This window comes from Phascolarctos cinereus, unplaced genomic scaffold (genome assembly GCF_003287225.1).
Source record: "Phascolarctos cinereus isolate Bilbo 61053 unplaced genomic scaffold, phaCin_HiC Scaffold_4;HRSCAF=312, whole genome shotgun sequence".
Lineage (NCBI taxonomy): Eukaryota > Metazoa > Chordata > Mammalia > Diprotodontia > Phascolarctidae > Phascolarctos > Phascolarctos cinereus.
In genome coordinates, this window is record NW_027555847.1 from 723,462,124 (window position 1) to 723,488,686 (window position 26,563).

The window sequence follows — 26,563 nt, forward strand, 5'->3', positions numbered from 1 at the left end:
GTCGTAGCACTGGGGATGCCCAGGTGTCCCCAGGTGAGAGATCATCTGGGAAAGGGCCAAGGAAGAAGAAATGAAGAAGAAGGACTAAGGATTCCCTGCAAGGAGGCCCATTGACCTTGACATAAACCAGAGAGAAGCCACTAGCTTTGTGGGAGGTACATGTCTCCAGGAGATGACAGAGACCCTCCCAAGGTTCATCCACAACTACCCACCTCTAATAATGCATGTGGGACTAAAGGATGCTGCCAGGAGGAATCTAGAAAGCATTGCTAAGAATTAGAAGGTCTTAGACAACAAACAGGAACCTTTGAATGGATGTCTTATTGTGGTACTGTCTGAGAATGGGTTTGGGATGTTTGGACCAAGCATCATCAGAGAAACGTTTGGGGCCCTTGGCTAGGTAGGGAATCCGCCCAACAAGAGCTTGTAAGAATTATGTTTGCCTAGAGTCTTCCAAATCTAGTCAAGAAGGCTGTAAACTAAATTGGAAGGGGAAGGGAGAGGTTGCTGATGTAGACCAAACCGAGGTCTGCCATACCATGGAGCCTGGCTGCAATGGAGAAGGAGGAGCAAAGGTAGAAGACAGGGACAGGAATGCACAGAAGATGCCACCCAAGGAAGGAGCCAAGAAATCCAGCTTGGAGAAGATGCAACCCAAGAAGGTGCTGCGAGAAGACAGCAAGATACAGAAGACAAGTCTCTAAAGAATAATCACGAGTGTTAGACAAGAGGCAGGGGAGAGAAATGTGGTGGGTAGGAGCCGGCTGCACCATGGAGCAGAGGAGATGGCAGGGAACAGGTCCTGGCAGCCCTCAGAGGCCATCACGTCCAAACCCCCTCCTTTGACAGGTGAAGAAGCTGAGGCCCACAGAGAGGAAGTGACTTGCCTGAGGTCTCAGAAGAATGAAGGATTTGAAACTGGGTCTTCTGGCTCTGGAATCAGTGTTCTTTCCAAGTCTATGCTCAGAAGAGGATGAAGAATGATGGGGGACAGGCACAGGCCCCAGAACGTGAGATGGGCCCGCGGTCTCACACTTTAGGGGGAACGTGGATGACATGGGAGGAGTGCAGGATGGACAGATGTGGACAAGGCACAGTCTGCTTAGTTGGAGGGAACTTTCAAATCAGCAAGATCCCAGATCCATTTGAGTGAAAGTCACACAGGAGATGGTGGCTGTGGCAGGTAATAGAGCACAAATCCCAGAGCAAGACGTGATCCCAGATCACAAGGAGCAGAAACTCTAGAGCTCAGAATGGGCAAAGAATGCAGGATGAGGATGCTGTTCATAGAGGAGAGAGGGCCGAAAGAACTACTCAAACAGCTCCTACTTTATTTTGCCGAAAGAGAATCATTTTGGGGCCACAAAGGACATAAAAATATGGCTAATAAAGAGATTAAGTCCAAGATGAGTAGGGAAAGAGTAAGAGAGCCCTGGGTGTTTTTAAGGAGTCCAAGTGACCAGGACTAACAAAATATATGCCAGGGTGCTGAAAGACCAGTGAATGTCAGAGGAAAGGCAGCTAGGTCTTGTACAAAGACCAGTGGACTTAGAGTGGGGAGACAGTGGTTTGAACCCTGCCTCAAAGACTCCCTCGTTTGCTGTGTGACTGTATAGCAGTCACTTTGCCACTTAGACCTCAGTTTCTTCATCTGTAAAAGGTCCACTTGTACTGCTTTCTGCACAAGTCTGTTTTGAGAAAGAGCTTTTCAAACCTGAAAGTATCATGTCAGTGGGAGTTATTATTAAAATATGATCGTTGCATCCCCACACTGATGCTTGAAAGAGCATAGCGACTTCCTCTTTTTGTTGGTGAGGTGGACAGCTATGGATGTCGAATGTTGCATGCACTGTTGGATGCAGTCATGCCAGTTGGTTTTGCTTTCCTGTGGAAGAGTGGTTAGAATTATGCAGGGCCTCAGAACAACCAGCGTGGATGGAGGTTGTCAAGATACGAATTTAGAGTAAATAGAGAAAATGCTTCCCAACAACTGGAGGCATCCAAGTGATGGTGTTTTCTCCCTTATTGGCAGTCGCCCAGTCTAAGCTGAATGCCTCTTCTGGGGGATGATGTCAAGGGGATTCCAGGACAGAGGCAGGTTGGGCTGCGTGGGCCCAGAGGTCCTTTCCAACCCCAAAAGTTGATGTTTCTGTGACAAGGTGGGGCAGAGTAGGCTAGACAAGAGCACAGTTAGGTGATTAAAGAAAATGACTCAATGACTGGATCTCAAAGAAGAGACCAGTGATATCTGCACATGAGCTTAGAAAGAGGTCTCCAGGGGACTGCCCCAGGAATCTGGGCCATTTACCATCGTGATCAGCTACTTAGATAAAGGCCCATCTGCAAATGATACTAAGCTGGGAGGGACAGCTAACTTAGTAGAAGACTAACGTCAGTAGTGAATCCAATGAGTTGGAATTCAGAAATATTTTGCCAGGCCAATATGTTGGGCCAAATGTAATAAGATGAAATCTATTAGATATAAACATAGTCATACATGTAGGTTTTTAAAATGAACTGCACACATACCAGATGGGGCTGGCAGGGCTAGGTCGCCATTCCTCTGAACAAAGTGTTTCCAATAGCAGTTCTCTCAGGTCCCTTCCAGCTCTGACTCCTAGAGCCCGAGCTGAGTTCAAATGCCTCACATTTTATACTGGGAAACCAGCCCCAGGCAATGCTTTCACTTATTAAAGCCCTATTTATTATATATTATATTATTGTATCTAAATATAAGTGTAATAATATAGCATGTATTATCTATAATTTATAATTATATTATTATAATATATAATTAATATGATCATATATTGAAGCATATTCAAGGCATAAAGCTACATTTAATGATTAACTTAAAAAATGTATATGGAAATGTAGGCATGAGCTATGGATTTGCTAATTCTTCTTCTCTGCAGCCAATATTAACCAGGTTTTGATTAATTATCATGTATTACAGATGTTCATAGCATTGACCCTCATTAGCCAACACACTTAAGATACAAGAGAGAAGACAAAGACCAGTTCAGGGCCAGACCTGACTCGAGCCCTCTGGTGTTTCAGACCCAGCATTAGAAGTTTATTAACAATCGCTTGGGAAGGATAGTCAGCAAAGATGCAGCACTGGTTCCAGGGGATGCAGTTCCCCTCATCCCCTTAGAGAGACAGGTCTGATCAGGTTTCTTGGGGAGGAAATCCGTCAAGCCAGAGCAGCCCCCACTCCTCATATGTTGGCCATTTATGCCTCTGATGACTGGAAATCTCCATCCTCTCTCAAGTCTCGAGGCACATAAACCCTTGGTAGAGGTCATGACGCTAGCCTTGCCTATGTGGTGCTTCTACTGCAGAAGTGAATTGTGTCACCCAGTAGGGCTAAAGAGCAGTATGGGATGGCAAAGGCTCCCGAGGAATTTTCTGTTTACCTTGGCACAATTTGCCATTTCCAAGATATAAGGGGTGTCCCTTACCACGAGCCCAGGTCACACAATCGCTCCACACCTTCTCGTCCTGTTCAGTTCTGATCCGTGTTTACCTTGGGATCCTCCCAGCAGGCCCCAGTGTAGTGAAGGCTGTCCTTTGGCTCTTTAGGGGCTTGGGGGCCCCACTGTCGCTCCCAAGCCATTGCCTGTCATTGTCACAACAGCTGGTCTACCTGTTCTTCCGGACACATCTTTGATGTCCTGGATACCATGGCTCACATAGATGGTCAACTTGGTGACAGGTAGTCTGCTAATGTATTTTTCTATGGATCTTTGGAGTTGGGGTTTTTTTTCCATTTTTAATTAAACCTGGAACATCAGTAATTGATAAAAAAAATTACAGAAACAACTAAATGATTTAATGTTTAACACTATGGAAAACATGACCTTTATCAAATGAGTGTCAGAAACAATACGGTCTCCTGCCCAGTACTAGGATATGAATTTTATAGTGTATCTAATGGTAAGGAAAGAATAGAAATTAGCTAAGGAATTGTTTGAAGGAGATGAAAAATGGTGAAATCTATACTTGACAACTGTAAATCACAAGACAACCCTTTTCCTGAAAGCCTATTCTCCTGAAAATACATTAACAGAAATATGGATTTAACACAGCCAGGAGCAGTCCGGGGAGTATTCTGGGAATGTACAAGATGGTTATTTTAATATAAAATGCTGCTGTTGTACAACTTCCCCATAATAATCTGATAGTCCGTTTATTGGAGAGAACCAAATGTCAGAAACATTGTTAGTTTTGCTTTTGTGAGATGGCTGTGGTATCTCAGAGAGACAGGTCATGAAATATACATTGTCCTAACATTTTTGTTAAGAACTCTGCACCCAAGGAAAATCCTGGTGGGCAACAGGTAGATGGTTTTTAAATGTTATTCTTTTCTTTGAATGTGGAGGAGGAAGTGACCAGGCTAATATGGATTACCATGCCCAGGCCTGGAGTCAGGAAGACTTATCTTCCTGAATCCAAATCCAGCCTTAGACACTCAGTAGCCAGTGACCCACCTAACCCCGTTTGCCTCTGTTTCCTCATCTGTAAAATGGGATGGAGAAGGAAATGGCAAACCACTCCAGTATCTTTGCCGAGAAAACCCTGAATGGGGTCATGAAGAGTCAGGCACGACTGAAATGACTCAATGAGAAAAGAAGGGTTGTTGCTTTTCAGTAAGTAATGTTGAAAGCCACATTTGATCCCAGCCTCCGTCCGTGGGACCCTCCAGGATCATATAATGAGAGAAGTGGAAAGGATGGGAAAAGATTGTCTTGTCCAGCCCCTGCCATCAAGAGTTTGGGAGGCTCTCTGGTGCAGTGGAAAGAACACTGGATTTGGAATCAGAGGACATGGGTTTGAATCCCTGCTCTGCCCCTTTCTGTGTGTGACTTTGGGGAAAGTTACATCATCATCACCATCATTACTACCACCGCTAGTATTTTTTAAATACCTACTCTCTGCCAGGCACTATGCTAATAGCTTTCTAATATCTCCTTTTTCCTCACTAACACCCTGGGAGGGAGGTGCTGCTATTATCACCATTTTACAGGTGAGGAAACTGAGGCAGAGAACTATTAAGTGACAGTCACACCACTAATAGTGTCTGAGGCTGGATTTGAATTCAGGTCTTCCTAACTGCAGCCCTGGCATTCTCTCCACTATGCCACTTAACTGGGTCTCAGTTTCTCATCTATAAAATGAAGCCCATGGACCAGATGACCTCTAAAATCCCTTCTGGCTTTAATTCTTTGATTCTATGATCTCTTTAGCCCTGAATCTCTTGTAATGTTGTCTCTTCAGCTTTTACAGAAAAAAACTGAGGCCAATCACTGTGAGCTCCCTCTTCTCCACTCTTCCTCACGTCCTAGAACGCAGATGCCTTCTATCACCTCCTCTTCCTTCAAAGTCATCTCACTCCTGACCAAGTCACTCCACCTGCTCCCATCTCCTCCAGCGGATGGCCCCTTCTCTCTGTCATCCTCATCTTAGCCCCATGTCATCACTTATTTTCAATCTCTCCCTCTCTATTGACTCATTCCCTTCTGCCTACAAACATGCCCCTCACTTGATCCTTCTGCCCGTTGCGGCTAAACTCCTGGAAAAGTGTCTACACTGGGGCCTCCACTTCCTCTCCTCTCACTCTCTTCTTCACCCCTTACAATCTGGCTTCTGACCTCATCATTCCACTGAAACTCTTCTCTCTAAAGTGACCAGTGATCTCTTCGTTGCCAAATCCAGTGGCCTTTCCTCAGTCCTCCTCCTCCTCGGCCTCTCTGCAGCCTGTCCATCCCTCTCTCCTCCTTGGTCCTCTCTCCTCTCTAGATTTTCAGGACACTGTCTCTCCTGGTTCTCCTCCTCCCTCTCTGACCCTGACTCCTTCTCTGTCTCCTTTGCTGGATCCTCCTCCAGGTCACGCCCTCTCACTGTAGGTGTCCCTCTGGGCTCCGTCCTGGGTCCTCTCCTCTTCTCCCTCAATACTTCTTCACTGGGTGAGCTTACCTCAGTGCTAATGATTCTCAAGATCTACATTTCCTGCCTTTCCTATCTCCCTTGACTTCCAGTCTCACAGCTCCACTTGTAGAGGGCAGCCCCCTCCTCCCCTTCCTCAGGCTCCCAAACATAGGAGTTGTCCTGGACCATTCTCTCTCATCCCCGCATCCAAGCTGGTTCCAAGACCTGTTGATTCTACCGCTGCCTCCTCTCCTCTGACACTGCCCCTATCCTGGGCCAGACCCTCATCGTCTCCCACCTGGACTGTTGTAGTACCTGCTTGGGGGTCTGCCTGCCTCCAGTCTCCCCTCACTCTACTCCATCCTCCATCCAGCCACCAAAGGGATTTTCCTAAAGCACGGGTCTCATCATATCACCCCCTACTCAGTAAAACTCCATTGGCTCCTTATTGCCTCCAGGAGCAAATACAAAATGCTCTGTTTGGCATTCAAAGCCCTTCAAGACCTAGCCCCCTCCCACCTTTCCAGTCTTCTTACATGTCACTCCCCAACACATACTCTTTAATCCAGTGACACTGGCCTGCTGGCTGTTCCATAAAAAAAGACAGTTGAGGCGGCTAGGTGGCGCGGTGGATAGAGCACCAACCCTGGAGTCAGGAGGACCTGAGTTCAAATCCGGCCTCAGACATATAACACTTGCTAGTTGTGTGACCCTGGGCGAGTCACTTAACCCCATTGCCGAGACAACAAAAAAAAAAGGCATCCATAAAAAAGACACTTCATCTCTTGGCTCCAAGCATTCTCTCTGGCCGTCCCCTGGAATGCTCTCTCTCCTCTGCTCCAACTGCTGACCTCCCTAGCTTCCTTTAGCTTCCATCTAAAATCCCACCTTCTACAGGAAGCCTTCCCTAACCCCTCTTGATTCTAGTGCCTTCTCTCTGTTAATTATCTCCAGTTTAGCCTGTATATAACTTGCTTTGTGTGTGTTTATTTGCATGCTGTCTCCCTCGTTCGATTATAAGCTCCTTGAAGGTAGGAACTCTCTTTAGTGACTCAAGGTCCCAGACTTGTGAGGATCCCACGAAGAAGGTACTCTGAAGATCCACTCTCCTAAAACTATACCACACGAGCCCCCGCCAGTGTGTTTACCCTTCATTAGTCAGCCAGAAGACACAGTTAGCTCAAAGCAAATAGCATCATAACAAAATATCTTACCCTTAAATCCAGGATGTACTCTCCAACAAATATTTATACATATAACATCAATGTGAAGAGTAGACGCCCATAAAGTTCAGAATTAGAGAGGCGCGCCTGCCTGTAGTTAGGGGTAAGCCATGCCAAGTAGTTGTGGTCCTTTGAAAGTTGCCATACGTCCACAACAGGCACAAGCGTGCTTTATATGAGATAGAGATGGCTTTCCTTTTCTTCTTTAAAACATGGCTGGCACAGGTAAACAAAAGTATTTATCAGGGAGCCAAACAGCTATTTTTAGAACTTCGCTTTAAAAACGCCTAAACACATTTTGTTATGATTCCTAGTCCTTTCCTCTGTACCTTCAAAGAGAAGAGACAGTTCTTGGCTGTTTTCTCTCACCTAATCAATGCACTGTCAACCCTGGCACTTTTACAGTGCTTACCAGATTTCTAGCTTTCCTTGGAGCTAAGACCTCCCCTAGCTTCCCTAAGAGCTGTGCACTCAGTCTTTATCTCAGTGTCTCTTAGAGTGACTCCCTAAATTAATTGAGAAGGCAGTTTCAGAGGGTAGAAAAAGATATTCAATAGTGACATCCCCTGTTCTCAGGCCCCTCCCAGCCCTGACATCCCCTGTTCTCAGGCCCCTCCCAGCCCTGACATCCCCTGTTCTAAGGCTCCTCCCAGCTCTAACCTTCCCTGTTCTCAGACCCCTCCCAGCCCTGACATCCCCTGTTCTCAGGCCCCTCCCAGCCCTGACATCCTCTGTTCTAAGGCTCCTCCCAGCCCTGACATCCCCTGTTCTGAGGCCCCTCCCAGCCCTGACATCCCCTGTTCTAAGCCTCCTCCCAGCCTCGACATTCTCTGCTGCTTTTTTATCATCACCATGACAGATATCAGCAAGCGTGAACATTTCCATATATGAAGAAATGAAAAAGAGGATTGCAGATGAAACCAAGGATCTCTGTTGCCTACAGCTTATTTTTTTAAGTCTCTAATAAATTTAGGGGCAGCTAGGTGACCCCATGGGTAGAACACCAGGCCTGGAGTCAAGAAGACCTGAGTTCAAAGCCAGCCTCAGACACTTACCAGCTGTGTGACCCTGGGCAAGTCACTTCACCCTGCTTGCCTCAGTTTCCTCATCTGTAAAATGAGCTGGAGAAGGAAATGACAAAGCACTCCAGTGTCTTTGTCAAGAAAACCCCAGATGGGGTTATGAAGAGTCAGACACGAGCGAAACGATTGAGAAACAAATAACTTTAACACCCTAGTGCAGATACTGCCTGCTTGGCTTCCTGAGCTTCCTCTCTTCTGCGTATTTTTAACTTTCATTGATTCTGTTTGTTCTTTTCCTTTGGCATCACCTCCACTCCCCCTGCCCCCATAAAGAGTGGAGCCAACCAACCCGCGTATGTGCCTGGCAAAGCCCGGCGTCCGCCACCTCCCGCCATGAGGGGGCAGGCATGATTCATCACGACTCTGGAACCATCGTTTGTCACTACACCCATCAGAGCTCAGGAGCCCTTACATGAACGATGGTGTAATTATTCTGTCCATGCTTCACTTTGCTTTCGTGGACCTTTTGTCATTTCTTATGGCACAGTAATAGCTAATGCTTCCAGGACAGTTGTGGTTTGCAAAGTGCTTTCTATATTCTCGTCTGAATTTTTTCTACAACCTTGTGAGTAGAGGCTCTTGTTCCCATTCTGCAGATGAAGAAATTGAAGGCTTGCTCTGGGTATCTGGAACAGGAATCGAGCTCAGATCCCCCTGACCCCAAGTCCAATATTTATCCATCAGGTCACACTGTGTCTAAATAATATTCTGCTGTGTGCGTATACCGTGATTTATTCCCCCATTCTCTAGCCAGTGACCACCTGCCACGTTTCTGTTTCTTTACAACACCAAAATGTATTTTTGTACATGTCAGCTCTTGCTCGCTTTCTGTAATGCCATTGGATATATGTACAGGAGAGGGGCCACTGAGTCAAAGGGCATGCACAAGGTAATGATCTGGGGGCTATGCTTCCATTCTCTGTTGAAGGGCCCCCCATTGTTCTGACAATCTCGGCTGCAAGATCCAACCTTCTGTATCAGGCCGCAGGTCCCCCCTCCCACACCCTGGTCTGTCTTCTGACGTCCATTCCAGCTCGGACATTCAGTAATCTCAAGACCTTTCCAACTTTTACATTCTGTTATCCAGGGACCCTTCCTTCTCTTAACACTCTCTAGTCTAGGTTCCTTCCCAGTTCTAACATTCCGTGTTCCCAGCCCTCCCATTCTCTGCTCCATGTTCTCAAGTCACATTCAAACCTAATATGGCACACCCTCTGACTCATAGGTATATTTCTACTACGTGTGTGCCTGGCCGTTTTCCTCCCATCTTGTTTACGTGAGTCTCTCCATGGAGCAGCTGTGCTTTTCCAAACTGAAGAATTCAATCCTTTGTCATACTAGATCAGCTTTTCTGTGTATAAGGTCATTGTGAACACACATAATTGAGTTTGCTTAATTGAGAACATTACACTTCTGGAGAATTTTGAAAATTTTATTTTCAACAGAAACTGAGTTAGGCAAATATTTCATCTAGGCTCTGAGCACCCAATGAAAATGAGGAAGAGCTTCCCTGGGAAGGTCACCTTTGTCCTCATCTATTTTGCTGGGCTTTGCTGCCCGTGACAAGCCTCAGGGAAAGGATCAGAAAGCACCCTCCCAGGTACAGAGGCCCCAGGCCAGACAACCTAGCAAGGAGGAGGATCCTTCAGTGTAGTGTAGACACCAGCTCTCAGTGAACCCCATGGAGCCATCTGTAAAATGGGAATAAGGAAGCTTGTAATTTTGCAGCAGAGAGGCAGCATAGGGCAGCTTCAGAAGGAGGAAGAACCTGGTGCCAGTCTTGTCTCTGTTGCTTACCAACTGCATGCCCCTGGACAAGTCACCTAACCTCTGGGTCCCAGCCAGGGCGGCAGGCTGCCTCCTTCTCCTGCTCATTCTACCATGGCCTCTCAGCCTCCCATGTGTGCTCCTGGGAGGCTAGATTCTAGAGCAGATTACAACCCTCAGGGGAGGGAGTTTCCAACCTTGGAAAAGACCTGGAGAGAGCTCCATGGTTCTCTCTGTAGAATTTGCACAACAGGGATTGTGGTGGATGAGCCCATGTCATGAGACAGGCATTCAAGAGCTCAGTAAATGCTGAAATGCTAGAAAAAATGTTCCCTCTTAGGGCATGAAATAAGCCAGGCTGCTCTGTTGGACAAGCATTCCCAAATCTCGTTTATAAAAAAATTTTCAAACTCATAGGTGTGTATGGATTGAGCAATTCTCTCTTGGAGACACCTTGGAAGAAACTTCAGTATGGGAAACAGCTGTTTGTGGATGTGATTGACCAAAGCCAGGGCCTCAGCAGAGAAGACCTGATCAGTGAGCTACTCAAAATCATGAATAATCAGGAATGGTAAGAGCTCATCTCCAGTGAATGCCTTCCTCTGGTGGGGAAGAGCTTCCCGTCTATACACCTCCCTGACTTCTCGTGGAGCTAGGGGGAGAGTGGCAGGGGAGAGCTAAGGCTTGGGGTCCGGAGACATGGCGGGTGAGCAGAGGTGTCGGGCGACTGCGTGTGCCCAGCACCCACGACCGCTGGCTGCCTGGTGAAGTGCCCACACCTCAACAAGAGATTGGCTGGGTGTTTTCCAATAAAGCATGAGACATTCCAGTAACTGCCACTAACCAGTCTCGGGCTACCCTAATTAATGCATGTTGGCCAAAAAAGGCGAGGTGGCAGGCGGTGAAGTTCCGTTTGCTCAACATTTATTAAGCATCTACTGTGTTCATTCCACAGTACTAAATGGCAGAGATACAAGACAAAAATGAAAAGCCGCCTATGTCTGCTAAGGAGACTGCTTTTACCCAGCCTCGTTTCCCTAGTGAAAAAAATAAATAAACATCACTAGTGCAGGAAGTTCCTGATGAGAAAACCCCTTGCACTAAAAGGTCCAGATTCCTTTTCAAGGCTTAACTTGCCTGGTGGGGTCATGTGTCCCGCCCAGGGTTACTCAGGAAGCAGGGTCAGAAGTAGGACTTGAACCCAGGTCTTCTTGGCACCCAGCAAGGCTGCTTCTCTATCACCTTCCCCATATCACCTTTCCCACCTGGGACACAGTGATACAAGCAGGTGAGTAAATACTCCCAGACTTGAGGAGAGCTCACTGAGGCCTACGCGGCTTCAGGCAGCACCTGAAGGTCTCATCTGAGCCAATCCTGGAAGGAAGAGAATTCCCAGAGGGAGCAATTCCAGGTGTGTGGGGGCAGTGATAGTCAGCCAAGAGCCATTTGGTCATTTTGACCCGGTCAAAGAATATGTGCGGTAAGGGAGGGAAGGTGACATGCTGAACCAGCTTGGCAAGAGCTGTCCATAACACCTCCAAACCAGAGCTCATTCTCTTTCCCCAACCCCCCTCATTTCCTTGGAGGATACCCCCATCCTTTCAGTCACCCCACTTTGTAACCCCAGGGCCACCCTCAGCTCACTCACCCAAGGACATTGCCAAAGCTCATCATTTCTGCAGCCACAACACTGTCCCACGTCTTCTCCTCTGTGCTCATGCCACCACCTTGCTGCTAGACTATGGCGATAGCTTTGCAAATAGCCCCCAACTCAAGTCTCCCCCCGCCCAAATCCACCCTCCAGCTGGTGCCAGAGAGTTTCCTAAAATGTTTCTCTGGCTTCCTCAGCCCCTCCTCAAGAAACTTCAGTTTCTCCCGATCGCCTATGGGATTGAGCAGAAACGCCTCCATTTGCCCCTGAAAGCTCTTTCTAAGCAGTCCCCTTCTCACCTCTCCTGATTTCTTATACCTTATTCCCCAACCCTTACTCTCAGCTCCAGCCACACTGGCCTTCTTGCTGTCCCCCACACATTTCCTATCTCTTTGCCTTTGCCCTGACTGTGCCGCCTGCCTGGAATGCCCTCCCTTACCTTCAAGGTTCAGCTCAAGCACCTTCTTCAAAGCCTGAGGTATTGCCTTATCATTTGACTGTTTTATGTGATTGTAAAGAGAAGGATTTCTGAGTTGTTGTGGGCCCTTAGGCCAAAGCAAACAGAATGTGGATGACAGTGAAGAAAAAACAGAAGGGAACAGTGGCTTCAGCGCCCACCCAGATGTTAGTCGGTCAGCGTTGGAAGGCCGTGTCCATCAGCATCAACTTCATCCTCCCCCGGTCTGAAACAGTCTTGTGGCCTGAGTGTTTCCGGATGAAATCTACATTATTCAACTTTTGTGCTTTGATTTCTGTAGCTGCAAAACAAAGCAGCAAAGGGCCTACTTAGAGCGAGTCCTTGGCTCTGCCGGGTACAAGCTCTGTGGCCCCAGGCAAGTGGCTTTCTCTTCCTGGACCTCTTTCCTGCTCTATAAAGTGAGGTGTTTGGACAATAAATATAGAGGGGGAGAAAAAGGCAACCTAGGGCCCAGGCTCAGTGCCTGAAGGCCCAACCAGATTCAAATGCAATTGGGAAATGTTTAACATAATACACACAAACACAACACAGCATAGATAATGGGATAAGTCACTGGGCAGCCACAGGTCATCTAACTCCATAGTTATTGCAGAGAAGGGGCCTTGAGGGTCAGGGGGACCTGAGTTCAAATCCACCCTCTGACTCACTGGCTGTGTGACTCTCTCAATGAGCTCAGGCCATTCTTTAGATGGAGGTATAGAGTGAATGCCTGATCCTCCCTGGAGATCCCTGCACCAATGAAATCAAAGGCCCAGGCCACCAAAGAGATATCACAGAGACTTGGCCTGGCATAAGGCTCCACGTGGGGGGCAGGCCTTCTCCAGAAGAAACAAACAGCTGTGCGAAGTCAAGTGGAGAGGGACAGGAGGAGAAAAGGAAGTCTTATCCAGTAAGAAGATGGTCTATGAGGAAATCCAGGAGCCAGCCTGGAGGTGGAGGCAGAACCAGGCCTGGTGATGTCCTTGGATGATCCACAGCAGGCCTGGGCAGAAGGAGGAGACCTGTTGTTAGAGAATCTGAAACAAAATCTCAGACACATAACACTTACGAGCTGTGTGACCCTGGGCAAGTCACTTAACCCCATTGCCTAGCCTTAAAAAAAAAAAAAGAAGTGTGTGAAGCGGCCTCAGACACCTAACACTTATGAGCTATGTGACCCTGGGCAAATCACTTCACCCCATTGCCTAGCCTGAAAAAAAAAAGAAGTGTGCGAAGGAAAGTCTTTATTACAATTCTTGCAAGAAGCAGGCACACCGCACCCTAGTGTGGCATGTGCATGCCCGATATGGAAGCAGAGCTGATTTTTAAATAATTACTAAAATCCACACTCCTCCCATTTGAGCTGGGATTGGACCAGCTCATTTGGGCTACACTCTTCCTAAACCACCCATCCCATGTTCCTCTTCTTCATGTTTACTCCTCCTGGTTTATACATCCCATGTTCCAAAATGGCAGTGGTCTCCCTCCCCCCCTCAGGGTGTATCAGTTAATATTCAATAAGCTCATTAAGCAAACACAGTGGAGAAAAGCCTTTGCTCAGTCCTTGACCCCAGCGGGGTTTAACCTTGAGGGCTCTGTCTTAAGGAAGCAGGGGTTTGCAGAATGTTCTGGACACTTTCTGGTTGGTTGAGGGACAATCTACAAGGTCTTGGAAGTCCTCAGAATTCCCGTGTTCTGCTGTGGAAGCCTAACTTCTAAATCTTTCCCACACCATGGAGCGTTTGAGTCAGACTGCAGGCCTGGCACTGAGACTTGTTCAAATACATGTGGCCCATTCTGTTGAGCGGACAGTTGTCTTCAGGCATTTGAAGGGGAATCAAATGGAAGAGGGATTCTCAAAGGTTTTCTGTCCCCTTCCCTACTCCAGGGTTAGTAGCTAGCACCTCTAGCATAGGAAATTTCATCTGTTTTATTTTTCAAGAGGCCAAGGGGCCCTGGTTTACAATTAGGCTGTGTTCCCGGCTCTGTGAGAAGACCACAGAGCTTGCTACACCTGTGTGTCCTTTGATAGTTTGCAGGCTCCCTGGCATAGAAATTGACATTTTAGATCCAAAGTATAAAATATTATTTCCAACTTAAAGACGATTCCCCTAAGGTCCTGGGTTCTAACTCCATGTGAACTAGGTGGTGTGGTCCATGATAGAGAACACTGGAATGAGAGTCAAGACCTTTGGACTCCTGCCTCAGCTTCACTACACTCGTCCTGTGGCTTCGAAGTTGCTAGTGGTCCGTGGGCCTTCTCAGCACCATCCGAGAAACGAGAGAGTCAGATCAGATGATCCCCACAATGCTTTCTAGCTCCAAAAATCTGTAATGCTTGTATTCTTGACCCATGGTACATTTTAATTCCTTATATTATATACAAGCTATGGGGGTCTACTGTATTTGGATTGATGGCATTATATTATGATTGAAAGATAATGAATTTACCCACATTTACAAAAATATTTATAGCAGCTCTCTCTGTGGTGGCAAAGAATTGGAAATTGAGGGGATGCCCATCGATTGGGGAATGGCTGAGCAAGTTGTGGGATATGAATGTAATGGAATCCTATGGCGCTATAAGAAATGATGAGCAGGCTGACTTCAGAAAATCCTGGAAAGACTTGTATGGCCTGGTGCTGAGTGAAGTGAGCAGAACCAGGAGAACGTTGTACACAGTAACAGCCACGTTGTGCGATGACTAACACTGATAGACTTGGCTCTTCTCAGCAATACAAGGATCTAAGACATCTCCAAGGGTCTCATGATGGAAGACGCTATCCCCATCCAGAGAAAGAACTGTGGAGTTTGACTGCAGATGGAAGCAGACTATTTGCTCTTTTTTTCTTCTGCTTTGTTTTGTTTCCTCTTTCTAGTGGTTCCTCCCATTAGTTCTAATTGTTCTTTACATCACGACTAATGGGAAAATATGTTTAACATGAATGTCTATGTAGAGCCTTTATGAGATTGTGTGCCATCTTGGGGTGAGGGGAGAAGTGGGAGGGGGAGAAAATTTAAAACTCAAAAGCCTATGGAACTGAATGTTGAAAACTAAAAATTAATTAATTAATTAATTGGTTTAAAAAAAAGAAAGATAATGAGTTTAGAACTAGAAGACCTAGGTCCAGGTCCTGCATCTTCTGTTTACTCCCTTTATAAATGTGAGCAAATCATTGACTCCTGAACCAGTCTCCTCATCAGTAAAGTGGGACTGCTTACAAGGATACAAGGAAATTATGTTTGTGAAAGTGCTTAGTAAACTATAGAGTTTTATGTAAAAGTCATCTCTTGTCATGTCAAAGAGAAGCATAAAAAGGTAAGCATTAAAGAACAAGCATAAACTGCTTACATTCTATGGAAACATTCTCTGTTGTCCTTTGTCCTCTGTTCTCAAAGAGGACCATGACATTGGAAAGGTGACATCGAGACTTCTAAGTGAATTGGATTTAAGTGAGGCAAGGCTGTGCAGAGTCACCAGCCTCACTCTCTCCTCTGGAGCCATGTGGGCCCAGGGGCCAGATGTAGATGAAGAGAACTGCAGATGGCCCCGAGGCAGTGGGAGACCTTGGGTGTTTTGTTCCCAGGTCTCAGTTTGTCTGAGGCAACACCCTTCAGTGATTAAGGCTAGGCAAGAAATGAAGCAAAGAATGGCCTCTTTTACCTAGTCAAAAAAAAAATCAATCTGGGAGAGGAAGACTGTCAGGGTTTCTGGCCAAACCAGAAACAATTGCTATTTATACTCACTCTAAGCCATCAGAGCCCAGAGTATGACCAAATAAGGCTTGGGCTGGGACCTAGTGTTTCTGTTTTGGAGGGAAATAAAGGGAGAATAGGGAAAATCATCTCATATAATTGGGGTGCTCAAGTAGAAATCGGTATAAACAATGATGAAGGGGCTGGGGGCACAGGTGCCATTTGAACCTCTTTCTCATCTGAAGTGGTCAAAGGAAGGAAGAATACAAGAATACGTGTGCACACACACACACAAACACACACACACACACACACACACAGTGTTGGGTACAGAAATACATTTCACCCAACAGGGAAACAAGAGGGAAAGGAAGAATGGAGAGGAAGGAATAAGAGTGAGGGTAGATTAAGGGAAGGATTAGTTCTCAGCAAAACAAACTGAAGAAGTACAAAAGTATTCATAGCAGCTCTTTTTGCAGAGGCAAAAAATTGGAAACTGAGGGGGTGCCCATCGATTGTGGGAGGACTGAGTGATTGATGGTGTATAAATGTGATGGAATATGATGGTGTTGCAAGAAATGATGGAGGAGATAGAATTAGTAGAGAGTGAAGGGAGCAGAATTAGGAAGAACAATGTATACAATGACAACAATAAGGTCAAGACAAACCCCTTTAAAGACTTGATATGCAGAATTGCCAGTCGATTCCAGGAGTCCTGATGCATTGTGCTGCCCAGCTCCTGACAGAGAGGCGATGGGCTCATTCATTTCAGGCCCACTCTTTGTGACCCCTTTTAGGGGTTTTCTTGGCAGAGATACTGGAGTGGTTTGCCATGTCCTTCTCCAGCTCATTTTTACCAGTGAGGAAAGTGAGGCAAACAGAGTGAAGTGACTTGCCCAGGGTCACCCAGCTAGTAAGTGAATGAGGCCAGATTTGAACTCAGGAAGATGAGCCTTCCTCACTCCAGGCCCACCACACTATCCACTGTGCCACCTAGCTGCCTTAGAGACTTTTTTAGACATGGACAGTTCCAAAGTTTGTTTTGCTTGACTGTACATGTACGTAATGAGGGTTTTGTTTTTCTTTCTTTTTTGATCTAGGTGGGGGAAAGTGTAAAGAAGGTAGATTTTTACTGAATAAAAACATAAATAAAATTTAATTTAAAAAAACAAACATTTTAAAACACTATGTAAATTTTTTTAAAATTATTTTTATTATGAGACCTGAGGTGGGAAAGGTTGCTACCAACAAGAGGACCAGGAAAGCTCGCTGGGGGAGGCAGCGTGGCTCCCCTGCTCACACCAGAGAGGGATTCAGCAGGCAAAGAGAAGGAAGGACATTGTAGGCATGGAGAATGTCACGTAAAAGAGTAAAGGAGTGGAGGCGGGAAAATGGAGGGCATGTTTCAAGGTAGTGAGTTGTCCGGTTTGGCTGGAGCACAGAAGGGACTCCCATGCGATAAGACAGGCAGAGGTGGATGGGGATGGATGTGGGGTCTTCCCTAGCTGGGATAAGCACTTGAATGAGTCAGTGAGAAAGCCTGGAGATGTTGTCAACAGAAGAGTGATTGGACCAAGCCAAGATGGTGCCTCTGGCCTCGGGGCGAGGGGTGGGGCGAAAGCGTGTGCTGGAGCGCACTGTCCTCTGGTCTAAGCGTGAGAAGTAACATCTCTTTGTCTTCCCAGCCAGTTGCCAGACCCTGCCCTCGAAGACCAGGGCAAGGACTATATCCTGCCCATCCTGAATAAATACGCAGCTGTGTGTGTGCGCTGTCCAGGGTATGGCACCAGGTAAAAATACATCTGTATGTTCAAGGCATTAAGGCAAAATGAAATGAATGGATGACATTGACTTAGTGGTTTGTGCATGTTCATCATTTAATTCACCGAATGTCTATTAAGCTTCTCCCTATTCCTGGGCTGTGCCTGGGCAGGGACCCAGCCTTCAGGGTCTGGCGAGGAGGGACAAGACATACATAAGGAACTCTGGTACGACATGGTAAGTGCCCAAGAAAGGCCAAACCCAGAGGGATAAGCACGGGGTGGGGTGTGCAAGGGAGGGGTGGAATCACTGTTGCTTGGGGCCATCAGGAGGACTTCCTGGAGGAGGGCTGTAGACTTGGGCCTTGGATAGAGAAAAGAATTTCAACCCATGGAGGTGTGGGGAGTCCGGCCCAGGCTTCTGGGAGGCACAGAGTTGGACTCACACCATTCTTTTTTCCTGCTATGACTTCCTGCCAAGGAGGTTTCTCTCACTCATGGTTGGCTGCAGGCAGACCAGGGCCTCAGAGTTTCTGTCCCTGAAGTCAGCACACCATGCTTGGAAGGCTTCTGGGGCTCTGGCTGCTAATAAGAGCGCTCTGGGAGGCCTGAGGGGTGGGCAGGACAAGTCTGACCCCCAGATTCACCTTCACATGGAACCTCCAAGGCAGATCTCAGAGGCCCCCCCAGAGGGGAATGCCCCATACGAGATCCCCACCCAAGGCCAGCCTTTGCTCAAGACTTCCAGGAAGGGCCAATGCATGACCTCTCACTGGGGGCCCCCATCCCTCTTTGGCCTGGTTCTGATTGGTAGAAAGTTTTTCCTGACATTGAGAAGATTTGCCGCTTCCACTCACTGTCACCCTCCTCCCCCTTGACCCTCCCATGCTCCCTATTCTGTCCCCTGAGACCAAGGGGAGCAAATCTAGGCTTCTTCCAGACCCTAGGTCCCCAGATACATGAGTCTGGCTCTCATAGCGTTGTACAGAGGAGGGAATGCAGCCAGTAAGCGCTTCACCTGGGGGTCTTCTGACTAGTTGACTCTCTGGCATAAGTCCACACTTACTATATTACTTGTATGGTCTAGCTCCAACACCTTCCCCCAGCTCTGGCACATCAGAAGTCACGTGCAACAAGGTGAGAAAGGTGTGTGGAGGGCCATCAAAGGGCCTTCCTGGCTGAGGAGTTTGAGCTTTATCCTCCTCCCTGGATCAGGGCAGTGTCAACAGACCCATGCCTTAGATGGATCCTTTGGGCAACTCTGGAGGGTGGTCTGGAGATGAGAGAGACTGGAAGTCAGGGAGCCAGCCAGGAAGCTATTAAAGCGATCCCTGGAGAGGTGATGGGCACCTGGGGCAGCTGTGTGGCCAGAGAGAAGGGGCCATGTGAGAAATGCTCTCCTGGGAGGGCAGAACCACAGAGCCTGAAAACGAAATGGGAGAAACGGAACATGAGCAGGGATGGGCCTCAGAAAACAGAGGGGAAGGGGCTTGGAGGGCTGCCCTCCCTGTTCCTTCCTTCCCCTCCCTCACGGTTCCAAGGGGGGCTCTGAGGGGAGACAAAGCAGGAAGAGGGTGTCCTGAGGGGTGCCGCAGGACTGGGTTCTCCCTCTATGTGTGACCTTCAGAAAGTGAGTGTATCTCAATAGGAAACAGCCGGTGAGGATTCTAATAAGAAGAGTGTGCATTTCTAGAATTTTGCAAAAGTCACAAAATTTTGCCATACCCTTTACAATTATGTTTAGTCTTCCTGACTCCTTGCCCAGCACCCTACACACTGTGCCACCAGCTGCCCTAGTGACTTGGCTTCAGAAGTCACAAGATTTATAGCTAAAAAAAACCTTAGAGATCATTTTTTACCTTCTAATTTGACTGGTGAGGAAATGTAGGTCCGTAGAGCTTAACTGGTTTGCCCAGTAGCCCAATAGAAAGTCGAAGAACTGGTTCGAACTCGCAACCTCTGATGCCAGACCACTGTCTCACTGCGCTGGATCATCCCCGTCGGGGGTGAATCAGCCTGAGCTCTGCCCGAAAAGCGCAGAACTTGGCTACGCAGTTTCCCCATTCAGTCGCCGATGGGGTCTGCCTGGCAGTCCTGTGAGAATGTCAGACTCTCGGGGCAGCCTCTGGTGGGTACGAGCAGAGAAGATCCAGGTCTAGGGAAGGATCAGGGCACTGTGTGATTGACACAGAGGCGGGCAGCCGTGGGTGGGCTGGGTCCATTAGGACCCTCCCTCTCATCGTTAGGACTCTCCCTAGCCCAGGAAGCCCACGAGGAGAGGCCTTCGAAGAGGCTTGTAGTAGGGCCTGCCTGAGTACCTGAGGTGGAAAAATGTGTCCGTGCCGTCCAGAGGGAGAAAGGAGCTATTTAGAAAAGAAATGAAGACAAAGCGCAAAGACGGGTGTGGTTCATTTGATTTGTGTCAGACTGATTGCTACCCAAACTCAGTTTTCTCTCACTCATCAATATTAAAGCGTTCTCATTGAGTCTGCTCCGCCTTTCGCTCTTTGTCTCCCTGGGGGTTGTGGTTCCTCTGTCTGTCTAACTGGACACTGCCCGGATTCCCGGGGACCTGGGAAGAAAGGAGGAGGAGAGCAAAGCGTTGGCCCTTCGGGGAAGCAGGGGGATTAACTGGCTTTCTCCTGTGGCTTCTTTCAGAACCAATACCATTGTTCTCATTGACGCCGAAGGGGAAGTCACTTTCACCGAGCGCAGCATGATTGATGGGGACGTCAGCCAGTGGAAGACCAACACCTACACTTTCCAGCTGCAGAGCGAATAACTTTGCATCTGAATAGGCGCCGCTAAAAGAAACCAGAGAGAATGGGGGCCGCTCCCGAGACCACCTTGTACAAATCCCAGAACTAGGCGCTGACGGCAGCTGCTTCTGCACCATCCACACACCAAGAACCTCCGCACAGCGCCCGAGACAGAATATTCCAAGTCAAGAATTTGCCCTGACTTTGCAAAATTTATTTATTGCCTCTTCAGTATTCCTTGTAAGTGTCCAGTGCAAACCTGGCCTAAACTTTGTTAGATGATGGCGGTGGAGATCAGCCAATTGGTACCTCGGCAGCTGGTCACTCGCTTTAGCTGAAGATTCCTAAATCGAATCCTAACTTTCCCTAAGATTCTATGCAGTGACGCTGGAGCCCCCTCACTCATCACCCCGTATGGGGTGCCTGTGAACATAAAAGGGAGGGGCAGTCGTGTTTTCCAGACCAGGCTTTCCCTCTTAGAGTTTTCCACTTGGTTTACCCTGATCTTTTTAAAATTAAGTCAAAACCGTAGGAAACCTTTGGGTGAAAACAACACAGCTTCACCCACTTGTTTCAGATAGGCCCCCTGGTATCCTTTAATCACAGACAATAAACTTCAAATGAAATGCATGTAGGATCCCAAGGAAAGCCAGTTCTGAAAACACAAGCGAACCTGACACCTGGTACTGAGACAGCGGAGTGTCGGCTGAGGGCCTTGTGCCCTGCCAGTCACAGCTGAAGAGTCAATTCTGGTTCGGAGCTCCCTCCACGACTCTATCCCCGTACAGTCTCTGACCCTGGAAGTCAGGGCCGGTCAGTTCAGTCACTGAAGGCAAGGAGCGCCTGCTCTCCAGGGAAATCCTTCTGTGCCCCTCACTTATTCCCTAGGAGAGAGAAAGTCAGTCGGAATATGTGAATGCAATCTGAAAAGGTGCCAATAAAATGCTCATTGAAAATGGAATGATACATCTGTAGGCAATCACATGTTCGCTTTCTAATGGTGGACGAAACAGAGTGGGTGATGGCGAGATGCGGTAGGGAACAGGCACTCAGTGTGGCGTCTTCAGAACTAATGTCTGCTAGTGTGGCCTCATGCCTCTCTGGGGTCTAGTAGGTGTCCTCGATGCTAGGGGAACCTTGGGGACACTGCCCTGGGCCACAGAAGACCTGGCCTTGAATCCTAGCCCTAACCCTCTCCTGGCTTCAGTTTTCTCAAATGTAAAACAAGGACTTGGACTCCCAAAGGGGTGGTTTTAAGGAAAGTGTTTAGTAAATGGTAAAACTCATGTGAAACATCCTGGGCATGGGAGGCCCAGAAGCCAAGAATCTCAGAGGTGGGACAGTCCTTGAGCTATCTAGACCAGTCAGCAGCTGAATGAGAATTCCCCTGTACAGCCCAGCTAATAAGCAGCAGCCTCCCCCTTCCCAGTCAGCCCATTCCACTTTGGGATGGCCCCTTAGGACGTTTTCTCTTCAGACCAGGTCTGAATTTGCCTCAATTCAATTTCCATCCACCCTTTGCTCCTAATCCTGCCCTGCAGGGCCAAATCTAATCCCGGTTCCTTTAGTGCTTTTTTCAGTGGTGTCCAACTCTTTGTGACACCTTTTGGGGTTTTCTTGGCAAATTTACCAGAGTGGTTTGCCATTTCCTTCTCCACTTCATTTTACAGTTGAAGAAACTGAGGCAGATAGGGTTAAGTGACTTGCCCAGGTCACACAGCCAGTAAGTGTCTGAAGTCAGATTTGAACTCAGGTCTTCCTTACTGCTGACCTGGTGCTCTATCTGATGCGGTTTAGGGGTTCAGGGTTCCTGAGACCCCAAAATCACAACACATGTGTCCTTGCCCGAAAGAATTCGACCCAAGCCTTCTTTCAGCCAAAGACGAGGTTTATTAGAACATCCATCACATTGGGCAGACTCTTAAGGAGTCAGAACATTAGTAAACTATTGGTTTACTGGCTAGATTATAATCTAAGCAGTGGCTAGATTATAAAAATCTGAGCCGTGGCTAGATTATAAGAATCCCAGCATTTTAATGGAGACAAGGTGGACTTTATACACAGAAAGACTGTGGGAGGGACCTAGGAGTGGCCGGTAAACTGGGGTGAACAGAACTTCTGGGACCTGGACCTCTTGGCCAAGGGAGAATGGAGCTAGCTAGGATTAAGGGTGGGAAATGGCCAGGGGCCATAGAGAGGTAAGACAATTGGAGGGGAGAGTGGGTGTAGCCAAAACGAAAGGCCAATTGATGGGATTATAGCCTCAGGGGAAACGCCAGAGATTTGGCCTCGTGGGAAAGTCCAGGGTTTTTCCTTTCTGGGGCCCAGATGCCAACCCCATCATATCCACTGTGCCACCTAATTGTCCCACGTAGCCTAGCATCTATGTCACACTAGTGATTCTCATTGAGCTTCCATCCCTCCAAGTCCCCGGTGCTTTTTTCAGATGTCCTACTCTTGATGAACTTCCCCCTTTCTTATATTTAGGAAGTAGATTTTTTTTTAACCCAAGTGTAACGCTTGACATTTATCCCTATTTGATTCAACTTCTAAAGACCATTTTGTTTCCTGTCATACCGTGCGCTGGCCAGCTGTTCCTGATATTTGATGGTCGGGGCTGTCTGTGCCCTTATCCAAGTCACTGATAGAAACATGCTAAAAGCTGTAAGACAAGCAGAGCCCTAACATTCTGCACCAGTGGCTGCCTCTGGAGCTGACAGTGTGCCATTTGCTCTTTGGATCTAGTCATTCAAGTTCCGGATTCATCTAGTTTTGTGATCGAAGAGCTGATGCAGTTTAAGGATTCAGGGGTGCTGGGACCCCAAAATCACAACACGCAGGTCCTGTCCAAAAGAATTCGACCCAAGCCTTCTTTCAGCCAAAGACAAGGTTTGTCAAAACATTGGTGGTATTGGGCAGACTCTTAAGGAGCCTGAACATTAGTAAGCTATTGGCTAGATTGTAACAATCTCAGCATCCTAATGAGACAAGATGGACCTTATATGCAGAAAGCCTGTGGGAGGGATCTAGGAGTGGCCATGAGGCAATAAAATTACCAAGGGTGGAAAGTGGCCTGGGGCCATAGGGAGGCAAGACAAATGAGGACCAGGCTAGGTCAAGGATAACAGAATTGGGAGGGTGGGTGTAGCCAAAACGAAAGGCCAGTTGATGGGATTATAGCCTCAGGGGAAACGCCAGAGATTTTGCCATGTGGGAAAAGTCCAGGGTTTTTTCTTTCTGGGACTCAGATCCCAACCCTATCAGAGCCACATCTGCCATCTTTTCCGCAAGAAGAAACATTTTATGTTGGGGGTATACCTGTGAGCAGGACGCTAGCATAGCCAAGATAATTCACAACTCTAATGGGGCTGGATTGCTAATGTCTGCTAGTGGGGCCTCATGCCTCTCTGGGGTCCATTAGGCGTCTTCCATGCTAGGCCTCTTTGGGCAACTAGATGTCACCACAGTGGATAGAGTGCCAGGCCTGAGTCAGGAAGACTCATCTCCCTGAGTTCAAATCTGGCCTCAGACACTTCCTAGCTGGGTGACCCTGGGCAAGTCATTTAACTCTGCCTCAGTTTCTTCACCTGTAAAATGAGCTGGAGAAGGCCATGGCAAACCACTCCAGTATTTATGCCAGGAAAACCCCAAATGGGGTCATGGAGAGTTGGGTGGGACTCAACGACAATAACTGCTTGGCCTCCTCCTGCCATGCTTGTGGAGGCTCCACTTGGCTTGTGGCCTGTTTCTGCCCCGACTTCTTGGCTCTGGTGGCCATCCCAGCTTCCATCTGACAGGGCGCAGGGACTAGAAAGCATCTCTCTTCTAGGGGATGTAGTGAATCTCCTGCCCCCAGCTAAAAGGGAGCTGTGAAGGGAGAGTGCTCCGGGCAGGTTAAGATTGAGTCTTTTCTTTTGCTATTCAGTGTCTGGGGCTGAATCACATTCCATTGTTCCACACCTTTATCTGACGGAGTTAGAAATTCTTAAGGAAGGCTCTCAGGGGTTTATATGCTAATTTAAACTAATCCTCCAAATTCCTGGGCAAAATCCCTGCCTGTGTTATATACATTGATCACCAGCAGAATCCTTCTGCTTTGGTACTTCCTGGGGGAGGGACGGGGAGAACCTGTGAGAGTACATTTAATGCCTTCACCCATTTCCAAACCTATAGTTCTTCTCTGGCTCCCTACCAATTATATCTGCTGGGTTTTTCAGTACCTTAGGGCATGTTTCACCTGAGCCAGGTCAATTCAACAAGCATTAAGTGCTTGCTGTTTGCTAGAAGCCAGACATTTTAAAAGACCAAACAACACTCACAGAGATAAAAGGGAGGGGAGTCACCGAAAACCGTAGACCCAAAGATGTTCCGTGCACGACACTGCAGTTGACAAGGACTGGGGGTTGATCCTGAAAGGTAGACTATGGCAGGCATGGTGGACAGCCTGGGCAGAGTCATGGTGGATTAACCTGTTCAAAGAAAAGCGAGTAGAGTTTCACTATAACATAAAGCCTCTGAGGGGGAATAATGTGAAATTGGGCTGCTAGGTGGCAGAGTGGATAGAGCACTAGATTTCAAATCAGGAAGACGTCTTCATGAGTTCACATCCAGCCGCAGAAACTTGCTGTGTAATCCTGGGCAAGTCATTTAACCCTTGGGAAAAATTATTATTTCTCTCATATTAATGATCAATTGTTGACTTAGGAGCAGGATTTTCCCCGTTTCCTCATTCAGAAATCACCACCCACCCCCACCCCCCAGGTTATCAGCCAGCATCTGAAGGACCTTGCTGATAATGGGATTGGATTAACTTTCTCCTCGGTCTTGTTCAGACCCCACCCAAGTGGGGAGGGCCATGGGGGAAGGGGGATAGACCGTTTGTCTAGATTGTCACTGCCCAAGACTGGGGGTGGTCTATAATGGTAATTCTTTCCATTAATTTTAACCAATCAGAGTTGATTGCCATCTGTGGGAACACCCACTCTTCCAAGGACATTTAAGCATCAAGAAGTGGCCATGCTCCATCTTTGGTCCATGAGAGATGGCCAAATGACCAAACCTTTTATTAATTATTTGCTAGTCATAATTAATAAAAATTGTTGATTACCCAGAAATTACTGCTCTCAATTTTTTTATACATCACACACCCTGTTTGCCTATCTGTAAAATAAGCTGGAGAAGGAAATGTCAAACCACCCCAGTATCTTTGCCAAGAAAACCCCAAATGGGGTCAGGAAGAGTCAGACACAACTGAACAAGGGCGTGAAATCCGTAGGAAAGGCTAGGCTGGTGCACAGGGGAAGGAGGCTGTGTTTGACCCCAGAGGCACGCAGAGAGGAGCTGGAGATTGCTGAGCAGGACCAGCCCCTTGCTTTAAGAAGGTTATTGTGGCAACCTTGTCTTCCACCATTAAGGTGCTGTTGTACTGCTGCCCTGGGGCTATTTCCTTACTCAAAGTCTAGAATTTAGCACCTGGGTTGCAGCAGGGTTTGGCCAAAGCCCACCCCAGATGAGGATCTCGGGCTGACCTCTGCCTTGGTCACACCTCATTACCAATGCTGTGTCCAGTTCTGGATGCCATCTTGTAGAAGAAACATTGACAAGTCATAGAGTGTCCACAGGAGGACAGCCAGGGTGGGGATCAGCAGAAGGAAGAATGCTTGCTGAGAGACCACATGAGAGCTGTCTTCCCATAGTCTGTGATAGATTGTGAGCCAGCAATGGGAGCCTCTTTGCTATTCTTCTGACAAGACATCTCCCTTGTTCTCTCTACCTCCTGGCTTCCAAGTCCCAGTTAAAGTCCCATCTTCCAGAAGAAGCCTTTCCTGATCTCCTGAATGCCAGTGCCTTGCCTCTGAGCTTACCCCAAATTTAGCCTGTATCTTGGGTGCACAGACGTGTTTGGGGTTGTCTCTCCCATTTGTCTATGAGCTCCTTAAGACCAGAGACTCTCTCTTGCCTCCCTTTGGATCCCTAGCACATAGTAGACAGTATAACAGACAGTACGTGCTCCTTGCTGACTAACGGTCACAGGTAGAAAGGGATTATTAGCTTACTCTGTTTGGCTCAAGAGGACTGAACTAGCAGCCATTGCTAGACATTAAAGAAGCAAATTTCAGCTTGATATAAGGGAGGAAATCTTCAACTCAACTCAATAAGTTGGCCAACAAGTGTCCAAAAACCTGGACCGGGCTGCCTTCAAGGTTCTAGGCTTCCCTAGCAAGAGGGCTTCAAGCA

The 26,563-nt window shown here is 47.5% G+C and overlaps 1 protein-coding gene across 3 annotated transcripts in view; it reads left to right on the plus strand.

Annotated features, from left to right (window-relative positions):
* Positions 1-21,287, plus strand: part of TANGO2 (transport and golgi organization 2 homolog) — a 178,149-nt gene extending 156,862 nt beyond the window's left edge. For all 3 annotated transcript variants that reach the window (XM_020996343.2, XM_020996344.2, XM_020996346.2), the window contains 3 exons: positions 10,421-10,574; positions 17,493-17,597; positions 20,226-21,287. In XM_020996343.2, the coding sequence (XP_020852002.1) occupies positions 10,421-10,574; positions 17,493-17,597; positions 20,226-20,349 (383 nt within the window). In that variant the 3' untranslated portion in view covers positions 20,350-21,287. The remainder of the gene's footprint in view (positions 1-10,420; positions 10,575-17,492; positions 17,598-20,225) is intronic.
* Positions 21,288-26,563: the final 5,276 nt, after the last annotated feature.